Genomic DNA, 25,093 nt, shown 5'->3' on the forward strand with positions numbered 1-25,093 from the left:
CTTCCATTTGATTATTTTCAGTTTCCATTTCTTCACTGACATTCACCATTTGATCTTTCATTATGACCATATTTTCCTTTCTGTCTTTGAAGATGTTTATAATAGCTGCATAAAAGACTTTATCTGCTAATTCTAACATCTGGATTATTTTGGTGTTATTTTTTATTGACTGATTTTTATACTATTGATTGACATTTATGTTGTCTTCTGTTTGGGGCTAATACAAAGAATGCTGCTATAAATGTTTTTGTACCTTTCTATTTACTCTACCTAAGAGTAGAAGAGCTAAATTATAAGATATACGAATCTGTTATGTTTATATAGAATGTCAACAGTTTATGAAAATCCTTACTTGACTTAATTTTTAATCACATTTACATATTTTTAATTTCAAATACCATTAAAGGAAGGTATAAGATTTTTATGTTTCCTCCCAAAAAGCACATAATTAACACAATGAGAACTGCTGTTTTCCATTCATAATTCAAAAACTATTTATTGAATACTTACTGTCAGTCATTGTTCAAAGACATAGGAATAAGGTTACAAAATATGGCTCTAATATTAGGAGCTTATACTGTAAGGCTTTAATTTGTTTTATACAAGTAAATGGTTCTCAATCCCCTTCTGCAGCAGGATAATCACACATAGAGCTTTTTAAAATGTAGATTCCAAGAATCCATTCTACTTACTCAATTTCACTTTTTAATATGGAGGTAGGGAATATGACCACACACAAAGAGCTCATGCATGCACATATATTCTTAAGCTGCCTGAATCCAAGCTTAAGAAGATATGTGCATGCTAAATCACAGAAGTGTACTCTATTACAACTAAAAGAATTGATCTCCCCTATTTAAAAAGATAACAACCTTTCAACTTTTCAATTTATACTGTATAAACAAGTGGAATAAAATATCTAAATTCTCATCTATCTATTAATATTTAAAAAACAAAAATAAAGATGCCAAATACCTTTATCTCATAAACATTCAGTTGCTTGCTTTCTGCTGTACCTTTCTTTTTCAAGGCCTTATTCTGTTAAAAGTAAAAATAATTATATTTAGTACTAAAGTTATTCAAACTTACCTTGCCACTGACTTAGACTCAAATTACTAAAGGAAGAGAAAGCATTATTCTCTAAAACTGTGATGAAAATATCAGTTTGATTTTGAGAATATTTATAAAAAATACATACCTCCTGCTGAAGTTCTTCAATATACTTGTTTTTATTTTCAACTTGTTTCCTTAAATTGTTACACTAAAAAATTTTGAGAAATTATAGCTATTTTATTCAGTATTCCAGTCAAAACAGGCAATTTCAGACTAATAAAAATATTGCATAAAGTACTGATAAATGTCACTTCAAAATCATGGTAATTCCATTAATATAAAAATTATACTAAAATCACAAATTTTAATAAAGATATCTAAATACAAGTGTAATCATAGCTCATTGCAACCTCCAATTCCTGGGTTCAAGTGATCCTCTCACTCCGGCCTCCCAAAGTGCTGGGATTACAGATGTGAGCCACTATACTCAGCCGCAGTATCCCTTTTTAAAAAAAAAACGCATCTTTGCATGTGAAGTGATGAATATGTTAACTAGCATGATTTAATCATTTCACAATGTATACATACATCAAAACATCACTTTGTATACCATAAATATATATAATTTTTCTCAGTTAAAAAATCATTTTTATGTTACTGCTTATATGTCAACATTCATCATTCTTATCTTTGCAATGTTTAATTCTGAACTTTGCAACAATCCAATGAGATAGAAAGGATAGGTAGTATCTCCATTTGAGAGATGAGGAAACTGAGGCTCAGATAGGTAAAATATATATAAAATAAAAAATGTCGGAACTAAGGTAGCAGATTGAGGGAAGAAAAGTGTAATGAAACTCAATGTCACACAAAATATCTGGGAAGTATTTACAACCTGGATTCTTTCTGGGAAACTGTTTTAACAGGTAAGTTGGAATCAAAATACGGGAAACTGAAATTGCTAAAAATTTGTCATGCATTTCATTTTTTTCCTTAAATCGTCACTAATATTTTCTATATTTGCAAAATAAATTGTGTTTTAAATTCTTAATGGAGGATTTTATTTTACGTTAAAAATTAAATTCATGTTTTTCTCCATGAACAAACAATAGGCTTAATGATCTGCAGTGGCCTCTGATACAAATTTTAAAGTAGTGAATTACATACCAAGCATTTAGCATATTAAGTTCATTTTTTTCAGGCTGAATTTAACTAATAAATATGAACTAAAAGAAAAATAGCTTTTCAGGGAGGAGAATGTGGTATAGTTTAAAGAATGTAGAAGACCAACTCTAGTACTTCTTTCTTAGTCATGTAACCTTTTGAAGGTTTTTATCCTTTGGAGGTCTGATTTCCCACTTTGAGTGAAATAACACATAAAAAGAACCTAGAACGTGCTTGGTCTATTGTAAGCCCTTTAAAGTGGTACCTTATCTCATCCTTGAACTGTTCCAATAGTTTTACAGCTCTCAAAAGTGTAAATATAATTTTAACAATCTTCATGTCAAAATTCTTCAATGGCCTCAAACTCCTAAATGCAGCTTAAGTGGCCTTAAATGATCCACCCTCATCTTTCCCCACCTTCATCTCTCCATGCTTACCTCTCCCTACCCTCATCTTTCCTCACTCTGCCCTCTACCACCACTGCCTTAAACTCCATCTTTTAGTTACAATGATTTTTTTGTACTTAAATATGCCATGCTCTGATACTTTCAGACTTACACATACAATGTTTATGTTTTTTTAACTTAGAATATTATCCTCCCTGCTATACTTGTATCCACCACCTGTCCTCCACTAATTCCTGTTAATCTAAAGCTTCACACTGAATGTGACTTCTTTCAGGAAGCATGCCCTAGCTTAAGTTTGAATTAGATGTCCTTTCTATAGACTCTAATAGTATCCAAATAGAGGACCTATGTTGTGGTCTGGCCAACACCCTTTCCTGCAAGAATTCCTCTACTATAAAATTCACAGTAGTCCTGCTCAGCTCATGTAATTTTATGGGGGCTAACTCTATCTCTATGAGTGGACATGCAGCTCAGGCTTAGCCAGGTTACTCTATCCCCTAGCCAAAATGATTGACTCGGGAATAAGTATGAATTGAACTAGGCCAGAGTCTTCTCCAAGATTTTTTTAGAACTTTGAAGATGACTTTTAATAGTTTTCCAACTGATTTCAATGCCTTTCATCTCTCCCCATTCCATTCGCAAATATTAAACGGTGTCACCTCCTCAATAAAAAACTTTAATTAGATCACTACTGTCTACCAAATAAATGAAATCCAAATATAACACCCAGAACAGTGCCTGACACACAGTAGGTGGTCAATAATATTTGTTGAATGAATGAAAAAAACACAATCAAAGGCCTAATAATCTAGATCGATCTTTCTACTTTGGCACAATTTTCTTCCACTCTGTATAATATATACTATAATCATGTCACATATCTTGTACTATTCCATTTTCATGACACTCTTCCCTGAAAACCTTATTATCTTAATTTGATATCATATTCACCAAAGCATGACACAAAATTATTAAACAATTTGTCATCCATATATTTTATATTACTGAAGTATAAGCCTTTTGTTTAGCCTAAAAAATGTTAGTCTACATTAAATATTGAACATATGTTAAAAGAAAATCAGAATTATACCACTATTTCTTCTAGATATAGATAACAGATTAGTAGTAAAATAATCCAACTTTTCCTAAATATTTAAGGTTGATGGCTGATGACAGTCTCTAGATCACTATTATTTTTACAACAGTATACTTCCCTTTATTTTAGTTTAGACATGTGGTGTTGCTTTTACGATTTGAAATTTTGTGATACAATCCATTATTAAATACAACATACATTTTCTTCACTCTTGTCCAATTTACATTTAACTTCATCTCTTTTCTGTTTTAGCTCTTCTCTCACATATTCCAGTTCATTTCTAAAAGAAAATGGAAAAGTGACATTATAATAAAAATTATTAGGTCTAAAGAAGATCTCAAATAACTCAAAATAAGGAAGTCTTAAAGACCACATTCTTTAACCAAATGTAAAAAGCCAAAACTGAATACTTCAGAATATAAGTACAAACAAGAGGCCGGGTGTGGTGGCTCACACGTGTAATCCCAGCACTTTGGGAGGCCGAGACGGGTGGATCACGAGGTCAGGAGATCGAGACCATCCTGGCTAACACGGTGAAACCCCGTCTCTACTAAAAAATATAAAAAGCTAGCCAGGCGAGGTGGGGGGCGCCTGTAGTTCCAGCTACTTGGGAGGCTGAGGCAGGAGAATGACGTAAACCCAGGAGGCGGAGCTTGCAGTGAGCCGAGATGGCGCCACTGCACTCCAGCCTGGGCGACAGAGCAAGACTCGGTCTCAGAAAAAAAAAAAAAAAGTGAAAAACTAAAAAACATAAATATCCAAAAGTAAAAATGACAAAAATAATGTCATTACATCCACTTGAATGACTGGTAGATGGACATAAAATAGATGACTGTGAAAAAACATAAAAACATTAATAATGCTAAAAATAATATTAAATGGAAAAACCACATATAAAATTATGTGTGTATAGTTATAAGCAATAACCAAACACATTCTTTAAAATATAGAGTGGGTATAAATAATCCAGTATTATAATCATTCATATGATTAGAAGTAATTTTTAAGATTTCTCTATTTTATGAAATGTGATTAATATATTTTCTTAAAGAATGAGAAGGTTTATGATGTTTTAAAATTTCTGTCTAATCTCACTAGCCTTTAACACTAAGCACAAAGTAGACATTATTATAATTTTATTTTAAGCAGGATTCCACAACAGTGATTTATGTCTAATTTTTACTTTATACAGTATTCAACATCAGTCCAATTTAAATTAATGATAACAAGTTAATAGAAAAGAAATATCAAAATATTTTGCCAGACAAAAAAAGAGGCCAATTTGTTAGTCTTGCCTTAACTGGGTTTCTGTTTCTTCCAGATTTTCTATTTGTTTCAACATCCTTTCTTCTTGCTTTTTGTTATTCTAAAGAAATAACATTGTTTATATCAATTATTTTGTTTAAACAAAAATAAAATTAAACTACTATTTAAGACCTTTATCTGTCAGTATAAAATTTATTTAGTTATATATAAAGCAAAAAAAAAAAAATGGGCTTTTCATCTTGTATAGTTTCATACTACATTTTAAGCCTTACTTTAATTATTCTCCCAACAATCCCTATACAATAGTTAACAAAACAAGTCTCATTTGGTTTTCCAGTGTTACTTTGAGTCTGTATCCTTTGTTCATATTGTCACTTCAAGTAATGTTTTCCATTCATTGTTACCTACTGAACTCATAATTCATCTTTTAAGACCAAAATCAATGCTATATTCTCTCAGAAGCCTTCTTTTTATCCAAAGCAGAAGTGATCCTGCAAACTCTGATAACACTTTGCCCCACTAACAACACATATGACACACTATTTTGCTTAAGCTATGTGAGAAATTACTATTTTTATTGAGTCAAAAGTTCTTAAAGAGAAAGGGTGACATTTTATTCATCATTGTATCCTCCACAATCTTATATGACTTAATAAATACCTATTGACTAGATGGTTTTTAAAAATCTTGATGCCTAAAATTAGATTAACTTGTTCTAGGAGTGGCCTCCACATTAATCAGAGGGTAGCCTCTGTCACCCATTACCACCCTATAAGACCAATATGCATATTTTTCTTCTAAAACAAAGTTTTAGCTCTAAGTAATCAGACTTTAAAGTTCAAAGGATGTCTAGAGGTCATCTATTCTAACCTACTAATTGGAAGAAAACTAAGTCACCAGCACTTTCTTTTTCAACTCACATTAATATCTTCTTGCTGATTCTTGAGTTCTAGGGTCATATCACTTGTTTCCTGTGTGAGTTCTTTGTTTTCTAGTGAAAGCTTGTTGCAGTGTGAAGTTAATTCAGTATTCTTAAGCCTATTTTTTTTAAAAAAGTCACACCAAAATATTTACAAATGAAATGACATAATATGGAATTTAAGTCAACATAATGATAGGGGAAAGGGATGATGGACGGGGGGAAAAACATGAAACAAAATTGACTATTGGTTTATAATTCCTGAAGCCGGGTGATAGGTTGATCATTACATTATTCCCTCTAATTTATATATTTTTGAAATTTTTCTTTACTAAATTTTCAAATGTCACACAATATATTTCCTTGCATGTTCCCTGTATGCTCATCCTTTCATACTTTCCACAAATTTTGAAAAGTACATTATTTTCTTCAATAATTTTTTCCTCTCCATTAGACTCTTAGAAGTTAATTCAAATTTCCTATAACTTGATTAAAGTAGTACATGAGGCATGAGCTGTGTTTAATTAAGATATTTTCATTAAAAAAAAAACCTAAGTTTAACTTTTGTGCACAACACCTAATTTGCTCTTAAAAGATTTCAAATGTTCTACCTTGGAAGAGAGATTATTGCTGTATTGGTTACATCCAATATCAATTTTAAATGAAGGCAGAGGAGTATGTGGCTCTACAGAGTGATTTTAGGAGCATCTATTATCTATTTCTATTTAATGATACTGGAAATTCATCAAAGAGGAGATAAAGCGTTTCACTAAGCCACGAAAAGTTGAAAAGCAAATATACTAAGGATAACAAATGTACATTAAAATACAAATAACTAACCAGTCCATTCATTAAAAGGGACATTAGTTAATAGATGAGTTTTACCTAGGGCCCTTAAAAAAGTACTATTGAAAAGGTACCAGAAATAGAGAATTAGATAAAAAGGAAATGAGAGGATGCTGCATAAACTGTTTACTTTTCTTATTTAACTTAGTATTGAGAAGCCACCAAAAGGGGAAAATCATGCTCACCACCACTAGACTGGCTACTTGAATTTACTTTTCTCTGAGTAATAATACAATAATAATTTCCCCCGCTTTCTCTCCAAATTAAACTTACTGAGTAGGTAAAATCATCCAATTCAATATTTTATTTGGATAATGTAAGAAATAAATTTTTATTTTGACACTTTATCAACAAAAACCTATAAAATAATTTAGCAAAACAACCAAAACAACTAGTTAGAACTGAAAATGATTACTTTTATGAGGAACTAAATACCTCTAAGAAAAGGAGCACATTGATGTAAAGTGTTTCTAAGCTTTGCGGTATACTCTTTTTCATGTCAGTGATATGTACGTTCCTTAGCAATGAAATTAGCACATTATTTAGATCCTTAAGAATAAAAATACAATTTCAAATACATTCAAATAAATATTAAATATAATTAAATTATTATTTATCACCAGAAAGCTTAGGAATTGAGTACATAAGCTATTCTTAGATAAATGGAAAACATACTTCTCATTTTCAAGCTCAGTTTTCAGATCTTTAACCTCTTTTGAATAATACTGTTCACTTGTGGTAATGGCAGTTAACTGTATTTCCAAATCATGTACTTCTTTCTGCAAAATAAACATATATAACTATGGCAAGTGTTTTTCCAATTTTCTCATTTGAAAGGTATATTCACTGAGTAATTAAATCATATATTTGGCAAAAATTGGGCAGGTTATGTCAAATATTTTAAATGAGTAAATTTAAAGTGAATAATCACTATAATCACTATAATTTTAAAACAATGAACAATGACATATTCAATGTAAGTAAATTCTATCTTGATACTGTAAAATTCAACCAGAAAAATAGTTACATGTTATAAAATATTCTTATCACTCTGCCAAGTAATTAATTTCAATTAAAATTTTATATTATCAAAGGAGAAATATATTAATTGATGAAATCAGGTAGTATCTTAAAAAACTAAAACGTTATTATTACAAAAAGACAAGATGTAATTCTGTCATGGACTGGAAACATACTTTAAAATACAAATTCTAAAACTATAACATGAGCACTATAAAAAGTACTATAAACTAAGAACCTAACTTAATGAAGACTAAATTTCAAATGTACCAATTAAGAAATACTTGGCTAGGCATGGTGGTGTGCCCCTATAATCCTAGCTACTTGAGGGGATGATCCAGGAAGCACAAGGTTCAAAGCTAGTGTGCAATTACTGTACATTTGAATTAGCTACTTCACTCCAGCCTGGGCAACATAGCGAGACTCTGTCTCAAAAGAAAAAATACTCAAGACATCAAGAAATATAACTATTATAAACCACAGCATAATGCATCATATTGATCTTTTAAATGTTGATCTTTCTCACATTATAATGTGGAGGTTGTCCAGATGTGTTTTAAATCAATCATAAACACATTAATGTAATAACAAATGCTTTGAAAGGAATTTTGTGAAGAAATCTTTAACAAAACAAATACTTATACCATAATTCATAAATCTATATTCTATTAACAAAATATTTAAAATAAAAATATTTCCTTAAACAAACCTCTCTGGCTTGGAGAAGACCAATTAGTTCTTGTTCTGTTCCTTTTAATTCTTCAGCAATCTTCTCAAATTGTTTGTTTTCATATAAAAGCTTTTCCTTTTCTCCCTATTTATAAATATTAACAAATCAGGAGTACCAAACCATACACATATTCAAAGTAATCAAACTGGCCAAATGGAGCTATGGAAAGATCTATGAGCTTCCCCCTGGCTAAAATTCTTTAAAAAGAGAAAATTAGTCAATATTAAGTAAATTCAAAGACTAAACATGATGACAGACAATTCAATAGACACAGCCCTGGAACACAATAATTAATTCTTTAGTTACAGATGATTAATTTCTTATCATTCTTTCTACTATCCGACACAGCATATATTTATGAACTCACTTTTTACTTTGTCTTCCCAAGCACAACATCACAAAAATTTTATAAAAGGCCTCACAATAAAAGGTCCTATATTATTAATTATAAAAACTACTAATTGTAGTTAAGGAGTTTGAATTTTATCTATAGACAATGTGGAATCATCATAAATTTTACTGTAACAATATAACATCATCATATTTGTAATTTTAAAAGATAACACTAGCAACAGTGCACAAGAAAGCTTAAGTAGGGTGAACCTAAAAACAAGAAAGCCAGTAATGAGACTACTGTGCCAAAACAAATGCAAGATGAAAAGTGTTTAAATTATGTCAAGGGCTGTGGAGACAGACTGATAACAATAACCATGGTTTCATGCTTTCGAATGACTTCTATATGACCAGCCCTCACTAGATGCTTAAAATATATTTTCATTCTCTTCACTACCCTATGGAAGTCAGATTTTTGTGTCTCAATTTGACAGAGCAAAAATAGAAGCAGTCTTTTAGCTTTTAGTATGTCACTATAATCTCATGCCCAAAGACCAACTCTCCCACTGAAAACTTCTGTAAACTCTGGACAAAATACATAAATACATATAAATTATAAATGTGTGTGTGTGTGTGTGTGTGTGTGTGTGTGTGTGTGTGTAGATGGCAAGGGAGAAAGAGAGAGAAAGAAGGAAGGAGGGAGAGAGAGAGAGAGAGAGAAAGAGAGAGAGACAGAGAGATAACCTAAGGATTTTAACAAGTGAAAAAAGAAAAATTAACACAAGTGGCTGAAGAGGAGTGAGTTTGTCAGTTTTTGGTAGCTTTGTCCCAATGGTGAAACGTCACTGCTAAGCAGTGTGGTATAGGCAGCTTAAACTACAATAGAAATCCCACCATCTCTCTTGCTAGAGGAACCTGGTAGAACCAGGGAAAGGAGTCCTGGGAACCATGACCAGCTGCCAGAATATAAAGGAGAAATCATACAGAACAAAGAACCACCGAAAGTAATCTCCTGATTCCATGTATGAATACTACACAAATTTAAAAACAACCCATGAAGCATACATTCATATACAGAGTCAAAAAAAGTACACCAAAGGCTTAGAGAATTAAGATTTGAAGCACCATTCATAGAAGGTGAGATAAAGTTTATTTCTGAATCTAGCAGGCTAATTGATAGATAAAACAAAAACATTTACATTATTCAGAAGAATATAATAGAACCTACATAATATAACCTTCACAATGTCCTGAATATAATTCCAAAATTATTCAATATACAAAGAACTGGTAAAACGTCAACATTCTCAAGGGAAAAGGCAACAAATATATACTAACCCCAGTATAATCAAGATGTGAGAACTTTATCAGATGAGAACTTTAATGCAGCTAATTCAAGTATGCTCAATCAGGTATAGGAAATACTCTTAAATAAATGAATAGAAAGATAGAACATCTAAGGAAAGAAATAGAAAATAAGAAAAATGGAAATTTTAGAACTGGTAAAAAAAATTCATTGGATGCTCATAGGAGCACAATGGAGATTACAAGGAAAGAGATAGTAAATCTGACTATCAGAACAACAGAAATGATAGTCTGAAGAACAGAGAGGAAAAATATTGAAATAAAATGAATAGCACCTCAGGAACCCATGGAACAATATAAAAAGATCAAATCAATGTATAATTGTAATCTTAAAAGGAGAAGACAGCAAAAATAGGGCAGAAAAATATTTAAATGGCCAAAACTTCCCATATTTGAAGAAAGTTAAAAATTTACTGATTTATGAAGTGCAGTAAAACTCAAATATAATAATTCAACTTCACTTACATACTGCTGAAAAATCAAAATTAAGGAGAAAATCTTGAAAGTATGTGGGTCTCTCATTAGAAAACATGGAGGATCAAAGACAATAAGACATCATCTTTAAGGTGCTGAAAGAAACAAAACTGTCAACCTACGATCCTATACCTAAAAAATGAAATAAAATTCTTCCAGAATGAAGAGTAAATAAATAATATATTCAAAAAGAAAAACTAAGAAAATTTGTCAGCAGCAAAACTGCACTACAAGAAATACTATAGGAAGTTCTTCAGGCTGAAGGAGAACAATATTAGAGGTAAATGTGGATCTTCAGGAAAAAATAAAGAATATCACAACTGATAAATATTGGAGTAAATATAAAAGATCATTTTTCCTCAAGTTATTTTTAAAAAATATGACTACTAAAGCAAAAATTATAGCTGTCTTATGAAGATGTAAATGCATGTAGGTGTAATATATATGACAACTCTGGCACAAAGGACAAAGTGGGAAAAGGACATAAATAGTCAAAAAGTTTCAACATTCAACATGAAGTGGTACAATATTAACTCATTATAGACAAGGTAATGGATACACATTGTAATCCCTAGAATAGCCACAAAAATAAATGTAGAGAAGTATAGATAAAATACCAGTAGATACATTAAAATGGAATACCAAAAAATATTCAAATAACCCAAAAGAAGGCAGAGAGTTTAAAAGAGGAACAAAATGAAAGAAGCAAACAGAAAACAACTTTTAAATAGTAAATCTAATCTAGCCATATCAACACTTAAACAGCAATTTTTAAAGGTATCTATGGCCTAAATTCTCCAATTAGTAGTGACTGTCGAAGTGCATAAAGAAGGAAGACCCAATTATATGTAGGCTACATATAAGCACATATGTACAAATATAAAGTCAAATGTAGGTTAAAGATATACCATGCAAACAACAAGCATAAGAAACAGGGAGTGGCTATAATAATATGTTAAAATAGACTTTGAAACAAAAAAGTATTATCAGAAATAGAGGGCATTTAATTATAATCAAACGGTCAATTCGTCAAGAAGATATGGCAGTTATATATAAATGTGAAATTTATAGCAGAAGTTCAAAACACATGAAGCAATCACTGATAGAATTAAAGAGATAAACAGTTCCAAAATGTACTAGTTTTAACACTCTTCTCTCAATAAATAATAGAATTAGACCCAAAAATTCAATTAAAAACATATATTTGTACAACACCATCAGCCAACTGAACCTAATTGACAATTATAGAACACTCTACCTAACAATAGCAGAATACATATTATTTTCAGTGCACATGGAACATTCACTAAGATATATCATATCCTGATATATAAAACAAACCTTAATAATTTTTTTTAAAAGTACATTCTCTGACCATAACAAAGTTAAACTAGGAAAGAATAACAAAAAAAAAACAGGAAATTCTCCAAATACATGGAAATTAAACAACAGACTTCTAAATGGGATCAAAGGAAAATCCTCAAGAGAAATTTAAAAACATTTTAATCTAAATGAGAATACAACATATAAAAATTTGTGAAATACAGTTGAAAAGGTGACTAGAGGAAATTTACAGCATGCAAATGCTTATAGAAAAGAAAGGTCTCAAAACAATCTAAACTTCCACCTTAGGAATCTAGAAAGAGAGCAAAATAAACTCAAAGCAGCAGAAGGAAGGAAATAATAAAGACATGAGCAGAAAACAATGAGATTGAAAACAGAAAAACAATAGAAAGAATCAATGAAATACAAACTAATTATTTGAAAAGATCTATAAAATTAAGAAACCTCTATCAAGACTAACAAAAAAGGGGCCAGGCACAGTGGCTCACACTTGTAATCCCAGTTCTTTGGGAGGTCAAGGCGGGTGCATCACTTAAGGTCAGGAGTTCAAGATCAGCCTGGCCAATATGGTGAAATCCCATCTCTACTAAAAATACAAAAAATTAGTACGATGTGGTGGTGCATGCCTGTAATCCCAGCTACTCAGGAGGCTGAAGCAGGAGAATCACTTGAACCCAGGAGGTGTAGGCTGCAGTGAGCCTAGATCATGCCACTGCACTCCAACCTGGGTGACAGAACAAGACTATGTCCAAAAAAAAAAAAAAAGACAAAAAAGAGAAATGACACAACAACCAGTATCAGTAACAAAAAGAAGGTAATCCTACAGACTGTACAGATATTAAAAAGGAGAGATCATGCCACTACACTCCAGCCTGGGCAACACAGCGAGACTCCATCTCAAAAAAAAAAAAAGAAAAAAAAAAAGAAAAACTAATTCTAAAATTTATATGGAAATGTAAAGGAACTAGAATAGCTAAAACAATTTTGAAAATAATAAAGTTGGAGGAATCTCATTACCCAATTCTAAGACTTAGTATTAAATCTATAGTAATCAAGACACTGCAATATTGGCAAATGAATAGACAAATGCACCAAGACAATGTAAGAGAGCCCAGAAATAGACCCATGCAAACATGGCCAGTTGATTTTTTTAATAAATGTGCAAAAGCAATTCAATGGAGAAAGGAGAGTATTTTTAACAAGTGGTAATGTCATCCTATATCACTTTTTCTTACTACTACTACCACCTCCCAGAGGAAGCCACCATCATCTCTCCTCTGGCTACTGTGATTGTCTGTCTACTCTTAACTGTTTTACCTGAATATACTTTTCTCCTTCAGGCCAAATGTGCTTTTTGAAATGCAAATCTGATCAAGTCACTCCCTGCTAAAATTATCTGGAGTGTCCCATTCCTCTTAGGATAAATACAAAATTCCTTTGATATGATTTACAAGGCCATGAATTGTAAGGCTCCTATCTAACTCTCCAGCAGCATCTTTCACTTCATCATGTACTCACCATACTCCCTCCCATGAAAAAAATCTTAGCGTGTTTCCTCTATCTGATATGCTGTATTTTTTTCTCCAGAATTCAGTTCAATCCTTACTTCTTCAAAAAAGCCTATTCTAATCTAACTACTTCAAACCCTTTTATCATAGGCCTCATCATACTATGAACTAATTCCTTAATGCCCTTGTCACCATTGTAATGTTACATTTCAATGAGTGACTGAATTTAAGTGTGACTATTTGATCACTGTCATTCCATGAAGGTAGTATATGCATCCATTTGCTCCCCACTGTATCCCCAGAGTTTTAGCATAAATAAAACTCAACAAATGTTTGTTTTTGTTTTTCAGACAGGTTCCACTCTGCTGCCCAGGCTGGAGTGCAGTGGTTTGATCTCAGCTCACTGCAACCTCCACTTCCCAGGCTCAAGCAATTCTCATGTCTCAGCCTCCCAAGTAGCTGGGATTGCAGACACACCGCCACCACGCCCAGTTAATTTTTGTATTTTTAGTAGAGACAGGGTTTTGCCATACTGTCTAGGCCAATCTCAAACTCCTGGCCTCAAGTGATCCGCTCACCTCAGCCCCTCAAAGTGCTGACATTACAGGTGTGAGCCACCATGCCCAGCTGAAAAACTCAACAAACATTTGTTAAATGAGTAAATGAATTATTGTATTTATTCCTCACAATCACCCTATGAAATATGAACAATTATTTTCTCCGTTTCATAGATGGAAAAACTGAGGCATCAAGAGTTTAAACTGCTCTTGGTCATATAGCTAGCAAGTAAAGAGCTGCACACCAATCAAGACATTCTGATCCTGAGAATCCAGATATTAATTGTTGTTCATATATAATGAGCCGGCCAAGTAAAAAGAGCACCCTGGAGAACCTCCGACCAGCCTGCCTACTGGAAGGACAGGGCGGGGCCTCAGGAAGTTCATGCCGTTTGCATGGGTGGATGAGCTTGACCCCTTCTGCTCTTATGTGGCAACCAGGGATTCAATCTGTGATACAGAAAGCCTGCTAGCAGGACTCTCTTTGCTGAGAGTCCCTGTGGACCTTTTTGTCCTTTTCACCCAATAAACCCTACCCTACTCACCCTTCAAAGTGTCTGCAAGCCTAATCTTTCCTGATCCTGTGACAAGAACCCGGTTTTTTCCTATAACATACTGTTTGCAAAACATAAGGCTTGAGAAAGGGTTAGTGAGATGCAAACCAAAAAAAAAAAACTTTTTATCTTTTGCTTCTAAGCCTTTTTTCCTTTGGATTTCTTCTGAGGATAAAGGAAACTGTGCCCCCACTCCTATTGCTCCCGGAGATGCGGAATTTCGGCCTCAGTCCAACCCAGCCTTTCCATGGCCTTTTCTTTCTTTTTTTGGTACAGATGGGCGAGCAGCAGTTCCCCACTGCCCTCCCCTCCCTGCCAGGGCTTGGACGCATGACCCAAGGGCCCCGCGAGGCTGGATGGCATTCCCTGCCAAGCGCCCGTGGAGTCTCCCACTCTCCCAGCCAGGGAGTCCAGCTCCATCCCACAGCAATTATGCTTCTTTCCCTAGTGGAGGAAAAACTGGCATAAGAATAATAGGTTCTTCCCCCAGGCATCCTTTTCTCTTCTCCACCCTGTCAGCAGTTAACATAGCCCTGCATCTAAGCTGTCTCATCCTTTTCTCTACCTTGTCAGCAGGTAACTTTTAAACGAGGTTTTTTTCTTTTTGGAAGACATTTTGCTGGGCCGGGAATGATGGGGATCACTGTTTATATTTTCTGTAGTTTTAGTTGTGAGAAAGGATTTGTGAGGTTCGTCTTAAGCTGCAACCAATCTAGTGTGCTTTGCATGACTTTCTGTATAGTCCGCAGCAAACTTTGCTGCAGGCCTCCATCTTGTTGTCCTTGGGAGCAAGACCTGTAACCACGTGGCAACGTTTTATTCTAGCCTCTGCCATTTTACAATGGTGGCCCCAGATTCAATCCTAGCTTAGCAAATGAGTCCTTTATGGTTTCATATCTGCATAAGCTTTTGCTGCTTACTGACTCTCTTTCCCTCCACGAACTGCCTTGGATTTTCCTTTCTCTAAGGCTTTAGTAAGTTTGAAAGCCAAAAGTATTGGCAGCTTGGCCCAACTAAAGTTGGCTAATAATGGAGTTAAAAGGATTTTCTTAAGGAGCACTCAGCTTAATTAAAATGGATATCCACGTTATAGTTCTATTTATAAGGCCTTTATGTTTTCCTTTTATTGGACCTTGTTTTTCTGGAAAAAAAGGTTTTTTTCAGTTGACTGAATTATTTTTCTTGATTTTGCCTTGCCACTTTTAATGCACATCTGAGTGGGGAGAGACCTCTGTTATCCTCATGGAACCCCAGGAATTAAAAGTAGATAGATCCCTCTCCCCATTTGAAAAAATCTTATGACAACTGGGGTTTTCTTCTGCCTGCCTATGTAGTTACGTATGTGTGATGTCTCTAAAAAGAGCTCTAATTAATTGGCCTAAAGGAAGATAAGGGCTTGCATCAAATATTTTTAAAAGGGAAGATAAAAGCTGTGGTACCTTTCAGTTCATATAACTTTAATCTTTGTAAAATAAAGACAGACTTAAAGATTATTGGTAAAAAGCAGATGTCATCAAAATATAAATAGGTGGACTAAATTACGCAGGTCAGATGCAAGGTTTGTTAAGTGTTTTAAGGTTATAAACTGCTTTTTGGTTGTGAGAACTGTTCAACTTGGTAAGGCATGGGGACATATGGAACTAACCACACCCTTAATTATGCAGGAAGGAGTCAAACCTTAGCTGCTCCTAGCACATACTCAAAACAACTTACCAGATTTTACAATGAAGTTAAAAATTGCTAAAAGTTGCCATCATGACATATAATTGAGACTACTGGAAATAGATTTACATGTGAGGTGTGTAAGAACAGTAAAATGTGTTTTTAATAAAAGGTTATAAGAGGCTACGTGCTGTGGCTCATGCCTGTAATCCCAGCACTTCGGGAAGCTGAGGGAGGTGGATCACTTGTGGTCAGGAGATTGAGACCAGCCTGGCCAACATGGCAAAACCCTGTCTCTATGAAAAATACAAAAATTAGCCAGGCATGGTGGTGGGCAACTATAATCCCAGCTACTAGGGAGGCTTAGGCAGGAGAATCGCTTGAACCTGGGAGACAGAGGTTGCAGTGAGCTGAGATCATGCCACCACACTCCAGCCTGGGTGACAGAGTGAAATTCCATCTCAAAAAAAAAAAGGGTTATAAGAAGGCAATTAAAAATCTAAATTCTTACCTAAGGTTAAAGAATTGTTTCAAAGTAGATAAAAGTTCATACAAGTGGTGGAAGGATTGTAAAAATTAATCTTGCAAAAATTCTGTGTGTGCATATATTGACTAAATTTAAAAGGGTACTATAAGGTTTTTCTGTAAATTGAGCTTTAAAATAAAAGCACAAGAAGGTATCCATAAGGCACTAATCTGCTCTTTAGCAAAATTTGTAACAGGTTATAGAAGTTTCTGAATCATGATTTTGGCAAAATAAATGATTTATGTAATCTGGAATTCTATTTCATAACATTAAGTGTTTTAAACCTCTAACATATTTAACAGGCTTCCCAAAATCAAACTTCAGTTTCAAAATTGCCTTTCCTGATGCCAGACTTTTCTGATGCTTCAGAAGGGCCTCTGAAGTATCCAGAAAAGAGGTAAACAGGATTATGTGACATGTTTAGTTACATAGGATTGCCAAAATGGTGTTCAATATTCTTTAGGTTATATTTTGGTGAATAATACTAATATATGTTCCCAAATTGTATGGGATTTCTGAAATTCTAATGTCTGAGTATGCTATCAATCACATTTAAGGTTAAGTTATTGTAAACCAAGGAGATACCAAACTTCTTTGTCAGTTGTGTTTCTAATTGTAACTACCCTGGGCATTTCATTATTCACAATTGTTGTCTTGTTTTAATTCTTTTCAAAAGATGGTTTATAATAAGCTATAGAACTTTGACAAGTGCTCTCAAATACAGGTCTGATAACTTTGAAGATTATGACACAGGAATAAAGGGAAATGTATAGAATTCACAAAGAGCTAAAATGTTCATGAATATCAAGGAAAACAAAAGCTAACTGAATGAATTCAGAAAACTGAAGCAATCTTTTTGACATTTGCTTGGCATACTGCTGATACTTTTTTTGTTTTTCAGAATAAAGGAAACATTCTGGACTATTTACAGCCTTTAATAATTGAGTAAGGTATACTCTTGTGAACAAAATTTAGAGCATGTTTGTTTCTCTCTGCCTGGTTCCTCTAGAATTTGGAAACTATCTGTGAGTATTCTTAACTTATGACAATATAGTTGTTTGCTTCAGTGCAATAAGAATCCATTTTCTTTTGCAACAGGATGCAATTAAAGAAACTGGTTGTTTCACCAAGGCTTTGACTGGAAGGGTATGCTTCCCTTTAAGGAATCAAACTTGACTTGCAGAGCCAATAAAAGCCCCTTGGGAAAAAAACTGGCCTTACACCCTTGTCTGCACAGCCCCTGTACAGGGTTCCTGACCTGTGGTCAGTAAAGAATGTCACTTTCTAACAGGCCAGGAGTTCCAAGTATATCTTGGGACCTTAGGAGGAGAGGATCACCCAACTCAGAGGTATCTGAGGATAGAAACCCATGGCTGGGCTTAGCTTTAAAAGGTCTTGTCTGAGATTCCTTGTGGAACACAGTACCATCAAAGTCAATCTAGAAGTCCTATGTAGAAATAGTTATTCTTGCTGTACTTTATGCAAAAAAATCAGGCCAAGTATAAGACTAAAGTCTATTTTGCAAACAACCCAGTCCTGTCATGATTTGTTTCTTTAACAAAAATAAGGACTAGAGAGAGAGAAATTATGTTTCAAAACTTATCATACATTTGTCATTACATTCTAAATTCATTAGTTGTTTTTAAGTTTTTGCCTACATTTTAGACTAACCCTGCTTGTTCCTATGAACCAACCAGCATTCTCCAGATGCAGTTCAGAAGGAAGAAAGGGGGATGGGTAATGTAAAAATCTGGATCAATATTCTAGCTCTGAGCAACTATCTTGCAAATTCAGAGAGATGATGGGAATAAATAGGGTGCCCATCACCTGGAGGTTTCTTTTTTGGGAAAGTAAGACCAAGGGAGCCAGCCAAAGCCAAGCACAATGCACCCAAATCTTAGCAAGCATAATGATAGCCACCAGTTATCTGGGCGTGTCACAAGACATCCTTTTCTCTCCCTTGTTGGAAGAAAACTCAATTCCACAGTGTTACCTTAGCATTCAGCTTACGATAAGGAGTCCATGCAACACCCCTGAGACACATTTTGGTCCCAAACTCAATTCCAAGGTTTGGGTCAAAGCACTAGGAAAGAAAACTGGATCCAGAGGCAGACAATAATGGAAGTTAAAAGGCATACTACAGTTAAGTATGGCTGATTCCTGCCAATTAAGCCAAGCTTCCCATTTCATAGATAAAGTCTACGCTAGTATCCATGACATAAATGAGGTCTAGGGAATTCAAAGGCTACTGACAGCAGGAGAGATATAGCATATGTGGGTAAGAGCTGATACTTCCACCCTCTAGGCTCCCCTGTTAACATGAGTGAAAGCCACTAAAACACCAATGGGTGGTACCCCGTCATGCCTGCCAGGACTCAGGGATGCAAGAACGAGGAAAGAAACAGGAATGCCTCACTTTCCCTCCCTCACATATCCCAGGTATTTGCTAGGAAGAGAAAGGAACCAGGGATGCCTGCTCTCCTTTTCTAGATGAATAACCATTCATCTTCAGTCTGCACCCCTTTCAAATGCATCCTGAATTCCTGGGACTCCTTTGGAAAAAAAAAAAAAAACCTTCTTTTTTCCTTTTTCCTCCTCTCTCCTCTCTTCACTGATAGGTAATTGTGTGTTCGTACTATGGGAGACTCCCCTCAGATGCATCCTCCAAATTGGGGAGTTAATTTCTCAAACCTTAAACTGGTTGGTTTAGGATTGGGCTCAGGGGAAGGGAACCCAGAAGCCTGACATACCAGCAAAAAGGTAAAAGTTTTTCTTACCAGTCAGGCTTTTGGCCTCCCTTTCCCCATGCAAACTGGTAAAAGGCCTTGGGATTTTTGAGCTGTCCTTACCGCCCACTCCACATTTCATTTTGATACATGTTTTCTAATAACCCTGTTTGTGTCTTCTCACCTTCAGGCCATCAAACTCCAAAACGGTCATGCAACTCAGACATTGGCCCCTTTTGCCAGGAATCCTTAGATACGTCTCTGAGGGAGATTTGACTGCTGTTTTCCCAAAACAGAACCTCCTGTCAGTAGGAAGCAGTTAAGATTGGTCTTTGTCCATATCCTTATCCTTATTCTAATGGCAGTTAGATATACTTCTTTAGAGTGGAGAATGAGACAGCCAAGTAAAAAGGTCTTCCCGGAGAACCTCCGACCAGTCTGTGCACTGGGAGGACAGGGTGGGGCCTTGGGAAGTTCATGCCATTTGCAAGAAAGAGGAGCCTGGCCCCTTCTATTCCTGTGTGGTAACTGGGGATTCAATCTGTGAGGCAGAAAGCTTGTTAGCAGGACTCTCACATTGCTGACAGTCCCTGATTCCCTTTTTTCACTTTTCACCAAATAAAAACTGATCTACACACCCTTCAAAGTGTCTGCAAGCTCATCGTCTCAGCCCAAAATCTCCTTAAGGTGATAAGCAACTTCAGCAAAGTCTCAAGATACAAAATCAATGTGCAAAAATCACAAGCATTCCTATACACAAATAACAAACAGAGAGCCAAATCATGAGTGAACTCCCATTCACAATTGCTTCAAAGAGAATAAAATACCTAGGAATCCAACTTACAAGGGATGTGAAGGACCTCTTCAAGGAGAACTACAAACCACTGCTCAATGAAATAAAAGAGGACACAAACGAATGGAAGAACATTCCATGCTCATGGATAGGAAGAATCAATATCATGAAAACAGCCATACTGCCCAAGGTAATTTATAGATTCAATGCCATCCCCATCAAGCTACCAATGACTTCTTCACAGAATTGCAAAATCTACTTTAAAGTTCATATGGAACCAAAAGACAGCCCGCATTGCCAAGACAATCCTAAGCCAAAAGGACAAAGCTGGAGGCATCACGCTACCTGACTTCAAACTATACAAAGTTACAGTAACCAAAACAGCATGGTACTGGTACCAAAACAGAGATATAGACCAATGGAACAAAACAGAGCCCCAAGAAATAATACCACACATCTACAACCATCTGATCTTTGACAAACCTGACAAAAACAAGAAATGGGGAAAGGATTCCCTACTTAATAAATGGTGCTGGGAAAACTGGCTAGCCACATGTAGAAAGCTGAAACTGGATCCCTTCCTTACACCTTATACAAAAATTAATTCAAGATGGATTAAAGACTTAAATGTTAGACCTAAAACCATAAAAACCCTAGAAGAAAACCTAGGCAATGCCATTCAGGACATAGGCATGGGCAAGGACTTCATGTCTAAAACACCAAAAGCAATGGCAACAAAAGCCAAAATTGACAAATGGGATCTAATTAAACTAAAGAGCTTCTGCACTGCAAAAGAAACTACCATCAGAGTGAACAGGCAACCTACAGGATGGGAGAAAATTTTTGCAATCTACCCATCTGACAAAGGGCTAATATCCAGAATCTACAAAGAACTTAAACAAATTTACAAGAAAAAATCAAACAACCCCATCAAAAGGTGGACAAAGGCTATGAACAGACACTTCTCAAAAGAAGACATTTATGCAGCCAACAGACACTTCTCAAAAGAAGACATTTATGCAGCCAACAGACACATGAAAAAATGCTCATCATCACTGGCCATCAGAGAAATGCAAATCAAAACCACAATGAGTTAGAATGGCAATCATTAAAAAATCAGGAAACAACAGGTGCTGGAGAGGATGTGGAGAAATAGGAACACTTTTACACTGTTGGTGGGACTGTAAACTATTTCAACCATTGTGGAAGACAGTGTGGTGATTCCTCAAGGATCTAGAACTAGAAATACCATTTGTCCCAGCCATCCCATTACTGAGTATATACCTAAAGTATTATAAAGACATATGCACACGTATGTTTATTGCAGCACTATTCACAATAGCAAAGACTTGGAACCAACCCAAATGTCCATCAGTGATAGACTGGATTAAGAAAATGTGGTACATATACACCATGGAATACTATGCAGCCATAAAAAAGGATGAGTTCATGTCCTCTGTAGGGACATGGATGAAGCTGGAAACCATCATTCTCAGCAAACTATTGCAAGAACAGAAAACCAAACACTGCATGTTCTCATTCATAGGTGGGAATTGAACAATGAGAACACTGGGACACAGGAAGGGGAACATCACACACTGGGGCCTGTCATGGGTTGGGGAGACAGTTTTACGTACTCCTTTCTAATTTGTATATATTTATTTTTCTTGCCAGAACCTCCAATACAATGTTGAATAGGTGTGGTAAGAGCAGACATTGTTCTTGACACTGCCTTTCATCAGTAAATAGGATGCTAGCTGTAGGTATTCTGTAGATGTTCTTTATCAGATTGGAGAAGTCCTCATCTATTCCTAGTTTGCTGAAAGTTTTTTTTTAATCATGAATGAGTGTGAAATTCTGTCAAATGTCTTTCTGCAACTATTGAGATAATTATATTATTTTTCTCCTTTGTTACTTGATACAGTAAATCACACAGATAGCTCAAATTTTAAACCAACCTTACATTTCTGATAAATCCCATTCTTGATAAATTGTTTAATGTAATATGATCTTTATCATGTATTAAAATCTAGATTAGATTTACTAATACTTTATTAAGAATTTTATATTTATACTGATATTCATAGGGATATCGGTCTGTAATTTTCTTTTATTCACAGGGATATTGGTCTGTAATTTTCCTTTATTATAATATCTCTGTTAGGATTTGGTATCAAAAACCTACTTGAAAATTGTTTTCACTCTTCTATTTTTTGGAAGGATTTATGGAAGACTGGTATTATTTCTTCCTAAAGTGTTTGACAGAATTTACCAGTGAAATCATCCATGCAGAAGTGAATCATTATATAAAAGCCAATGCTTTAGTATTCATTCAACAAATATTTATAAAGTGTTACAAAGTGTCCCTTTCTGTACTAAGTACTAGAGTCACAAGGTAAACAAGACAAATGCTCCTAACCCTTATTGAAGCATACATTCATTCCACTATTTATTTATTGAGCACCTACTATGTGCCAGCCACTATGCTAGGTAAGGAGTCTAAAGGGTGAATAAAGCCTTAAATAGTAATACCAAAAATAAATGGATTTCATTTGTGATAAGTGTTATAAAGGAAAAATTCAGGGTGCTATGGAAATAAGCCATACAAAGACCTAAACCTAGCCTGGAGTATCAAGAGAGGTTTCATAAAGCAGTGACATTTAAGCTAAGACCTGTATAAGCATGCATTAATAAATTTGAAAGCACTGAAAACATTATTATTAGTTGCAGTTTGTCCCAGAGCAATTAAATGGAGAAAAGAAAAGTATTTTAAAATAATGCTTCCAAGGGACAGAAGAAGTAGGAGCTACAAAATCAGGTAGAGATGTGATAGGTAAACACAAAATCAATCAGTCATCATAAACAATATTATTTTCTACATCAGGGGCCAGAAAACTGCAGTATGCAAGACAAATTCACGTCTCTTTTCCTAGACCCTTAAGGTAGGAATGGTTTTTATATTTTTACAAGTTTCTTAAAAATAAAAGAGGGAAGGCAAAAAGGAGGAGAAGAAGAGAAGAGAGACCATGTATGACCCACCAACTGTAAAATATTTACTATCTAGTCCTCTAAAGAAAGTTTGCTGACCCATGTTCTATACACGGCAATCAATTAAAATATAATGAAATTTTACCCTACATCTTCACTAAACATGATTCTACCTGAACATTAAACATACGTACTGAATATATATCATACACCTTTTTCAAAATTGCATCTTTATTGTTCAAAGGGTACAACATCCAAAATTACCAAATTTACAATCAGTTACATAACATGCAAATTTGATCTTAGTGTGCTATCAACACATATTCAAATGATATAAACAGCTTGATGAAGACAGGTATATAAAAATTGGTATAAAAATGCATCTCTACTTAAAACCAAATATAATTTTTACATTTTTGCTGAAAAAATTAGTATAAAACATCTATAGTGTGAGAGTCTGTAAGTCAAGGGATTCAATATTCTTCTGAAAAGTAATTGCTATATATTAATAGGAAAAACTATACTTACCAAGACTTTTTTCAATTCTTCAAGTTCTACTTCTTTGTTATTTGTGAGCTTAGTCATGTCTTCTAAAATAAGCAAAAAAAAAAAGTGTTAAAAAGCTGGATTAAAATAATAGGAAAAGAGACAGAAGGAACAAGCATAATACTATGCAAAAGGGAAAAATCAGGAGAGATAAATGCAACTAGAGCAATGTAAAGCATAGAGGAAGTCCAAATCTAACTATGCAAAGCTAATTAAAGATAAATATTAATAGTGATGTTTCTATAAAGTTAATGCCATTGCCAAATAACCCAACATTCACAAAGCAAAATAAGCAATAAATCTATATAAAATATATTTGAAATGAGGTCAGAATGTACATTTACCTTCAACTCATCACTGTCTAAACATCTGACCTTTTAATCGTCATTCCAAACTTAAAAGAAGTGACTCTCTTTTTTCAAGCTAATTCTGAGCATTGTACTTTGGATTTCAACATTCCCACCTCCTCTGAGACTTTGCTTTTATACTACCAATATACACAGATTGTAGAGGAATTTTTAATTTCCCCTATCTCGTCCAAACATTCTATTTGAATATAAAACAATATCTGACCTTTCTGCTCTTTCAAGCAACTATCAAATTTCTTAGTTTGTTTTGCCAACAAATTCCTATTTGTTACCTACACATCTCATTTTGAACTCCAAGTAAAACTAATGCCTATCACCATAATAATAAAATTATCATCTTAAAGATCACCAATAACCATTTTGTGATACAATTCTTAAGTCCTCATCATTGTGGAGGTTTGTACTATTTGATACTATTAACTTTTCCCGTTTTTTCCTCTTTGATTTTGCACTATTCATATTTCCTCTTTCCTCTCTAACTCCTGCTCTTGTTTTCTTTGCTGACAGCCTTCTTTCTTGCCATCCTAAAAAATAAAGCCCAATGTTTTTCTTTCTACACTTCCATGAGTTCAACATTATACTAATAAACTGAAAAATTTTTCCAGCCCAAGCCTCCCGCATTTTTCAACTTTCTTATATTTTTAACCTGCCCACAAAAAATGAAACCAAAAAAGAACTGCCTACAGAGTTCCCTAATATGGCCAGCTGTCAGCTAAAACTTTATTATGTCTGAAATATTGTCCTTCCTCGCTGTTAAGGGTCATTATTGATTACTGGAGATGTAATAGACTTACTGAAAATTTCTCAAACTCTGTACATTTTTAAAAACACTTGTAATAATTGTCCAC

At 34.4% G+C, this 25,093-nt stretch overlaps 1 protein-coding gene across 4 annotated transcripts in view; it reads right to left on the reverse strand.

Moving 5' to 3' along the window:
• The window catches only part of SYCP1 (synaptonemal complex protein 1), a 114,955-nt gene that overhangs the window by 52,589 nt on the left and 37,273 nt on the right, over window positions 1-25,093 (reverse strand). For all 4 annotated transcript variants that reach the window (XR_003309905.2, XM_026456726.1, XM_026456728.1 and 1 more), the window contains exons 16-23: window positions 23,860-23,921; window positions 8,481-8,585; window positions 7,427-7,530; window positions 5,907-6,024; window positions 5,016-5,086; window positions 3,919-4,000; window positions 1,199-1,261; window positions 976-1,038 (exon numbers count right to left, since the gene is read on the reverse strand). Coding sequence is in view for 3 of the 4 variants with exons in the window: in XM_026456726.1 (XP_026312511.1) it covers window positions 976-1,038; window positions 1,199-1,261; window positions 3,919-4,000; window positions 5,016-5,086; window positions 5,907-6,024; window positions 7,427-7,530; window positions 8,481-8,585; window positions 23,860-23,921 (668 nt within the window). In the remaining variant the exon portion in view is untranslated. The remainder of the gene's footprint in view (window positions 1-975; window positions 1,039-1,198; window positions 1,262-3,918; window positions 4,001-5,015; window positions 5,087-5,906; window positions 6,025-7,426; window positions 7,531-8,480; window positions 8,586-23,859; window positions 23,922-25,093) is intronic.

Source organism: Piliocolobus tephrosceles, chromosome 1, assembly GCF_002776525.5.
Source record: "Piliocolobus tephrosceles isolate RC106 chromosome 1, ASM277652v3, whole genome shotgun sequence".
Taxonomy (NCBI): domain Eukaryota; kingdom Metazoa; phylum Chordata; class Mammalia; order Primates; family Cercopithecidae; genus Piliocolobus; species Piliocolobus tephrosceles.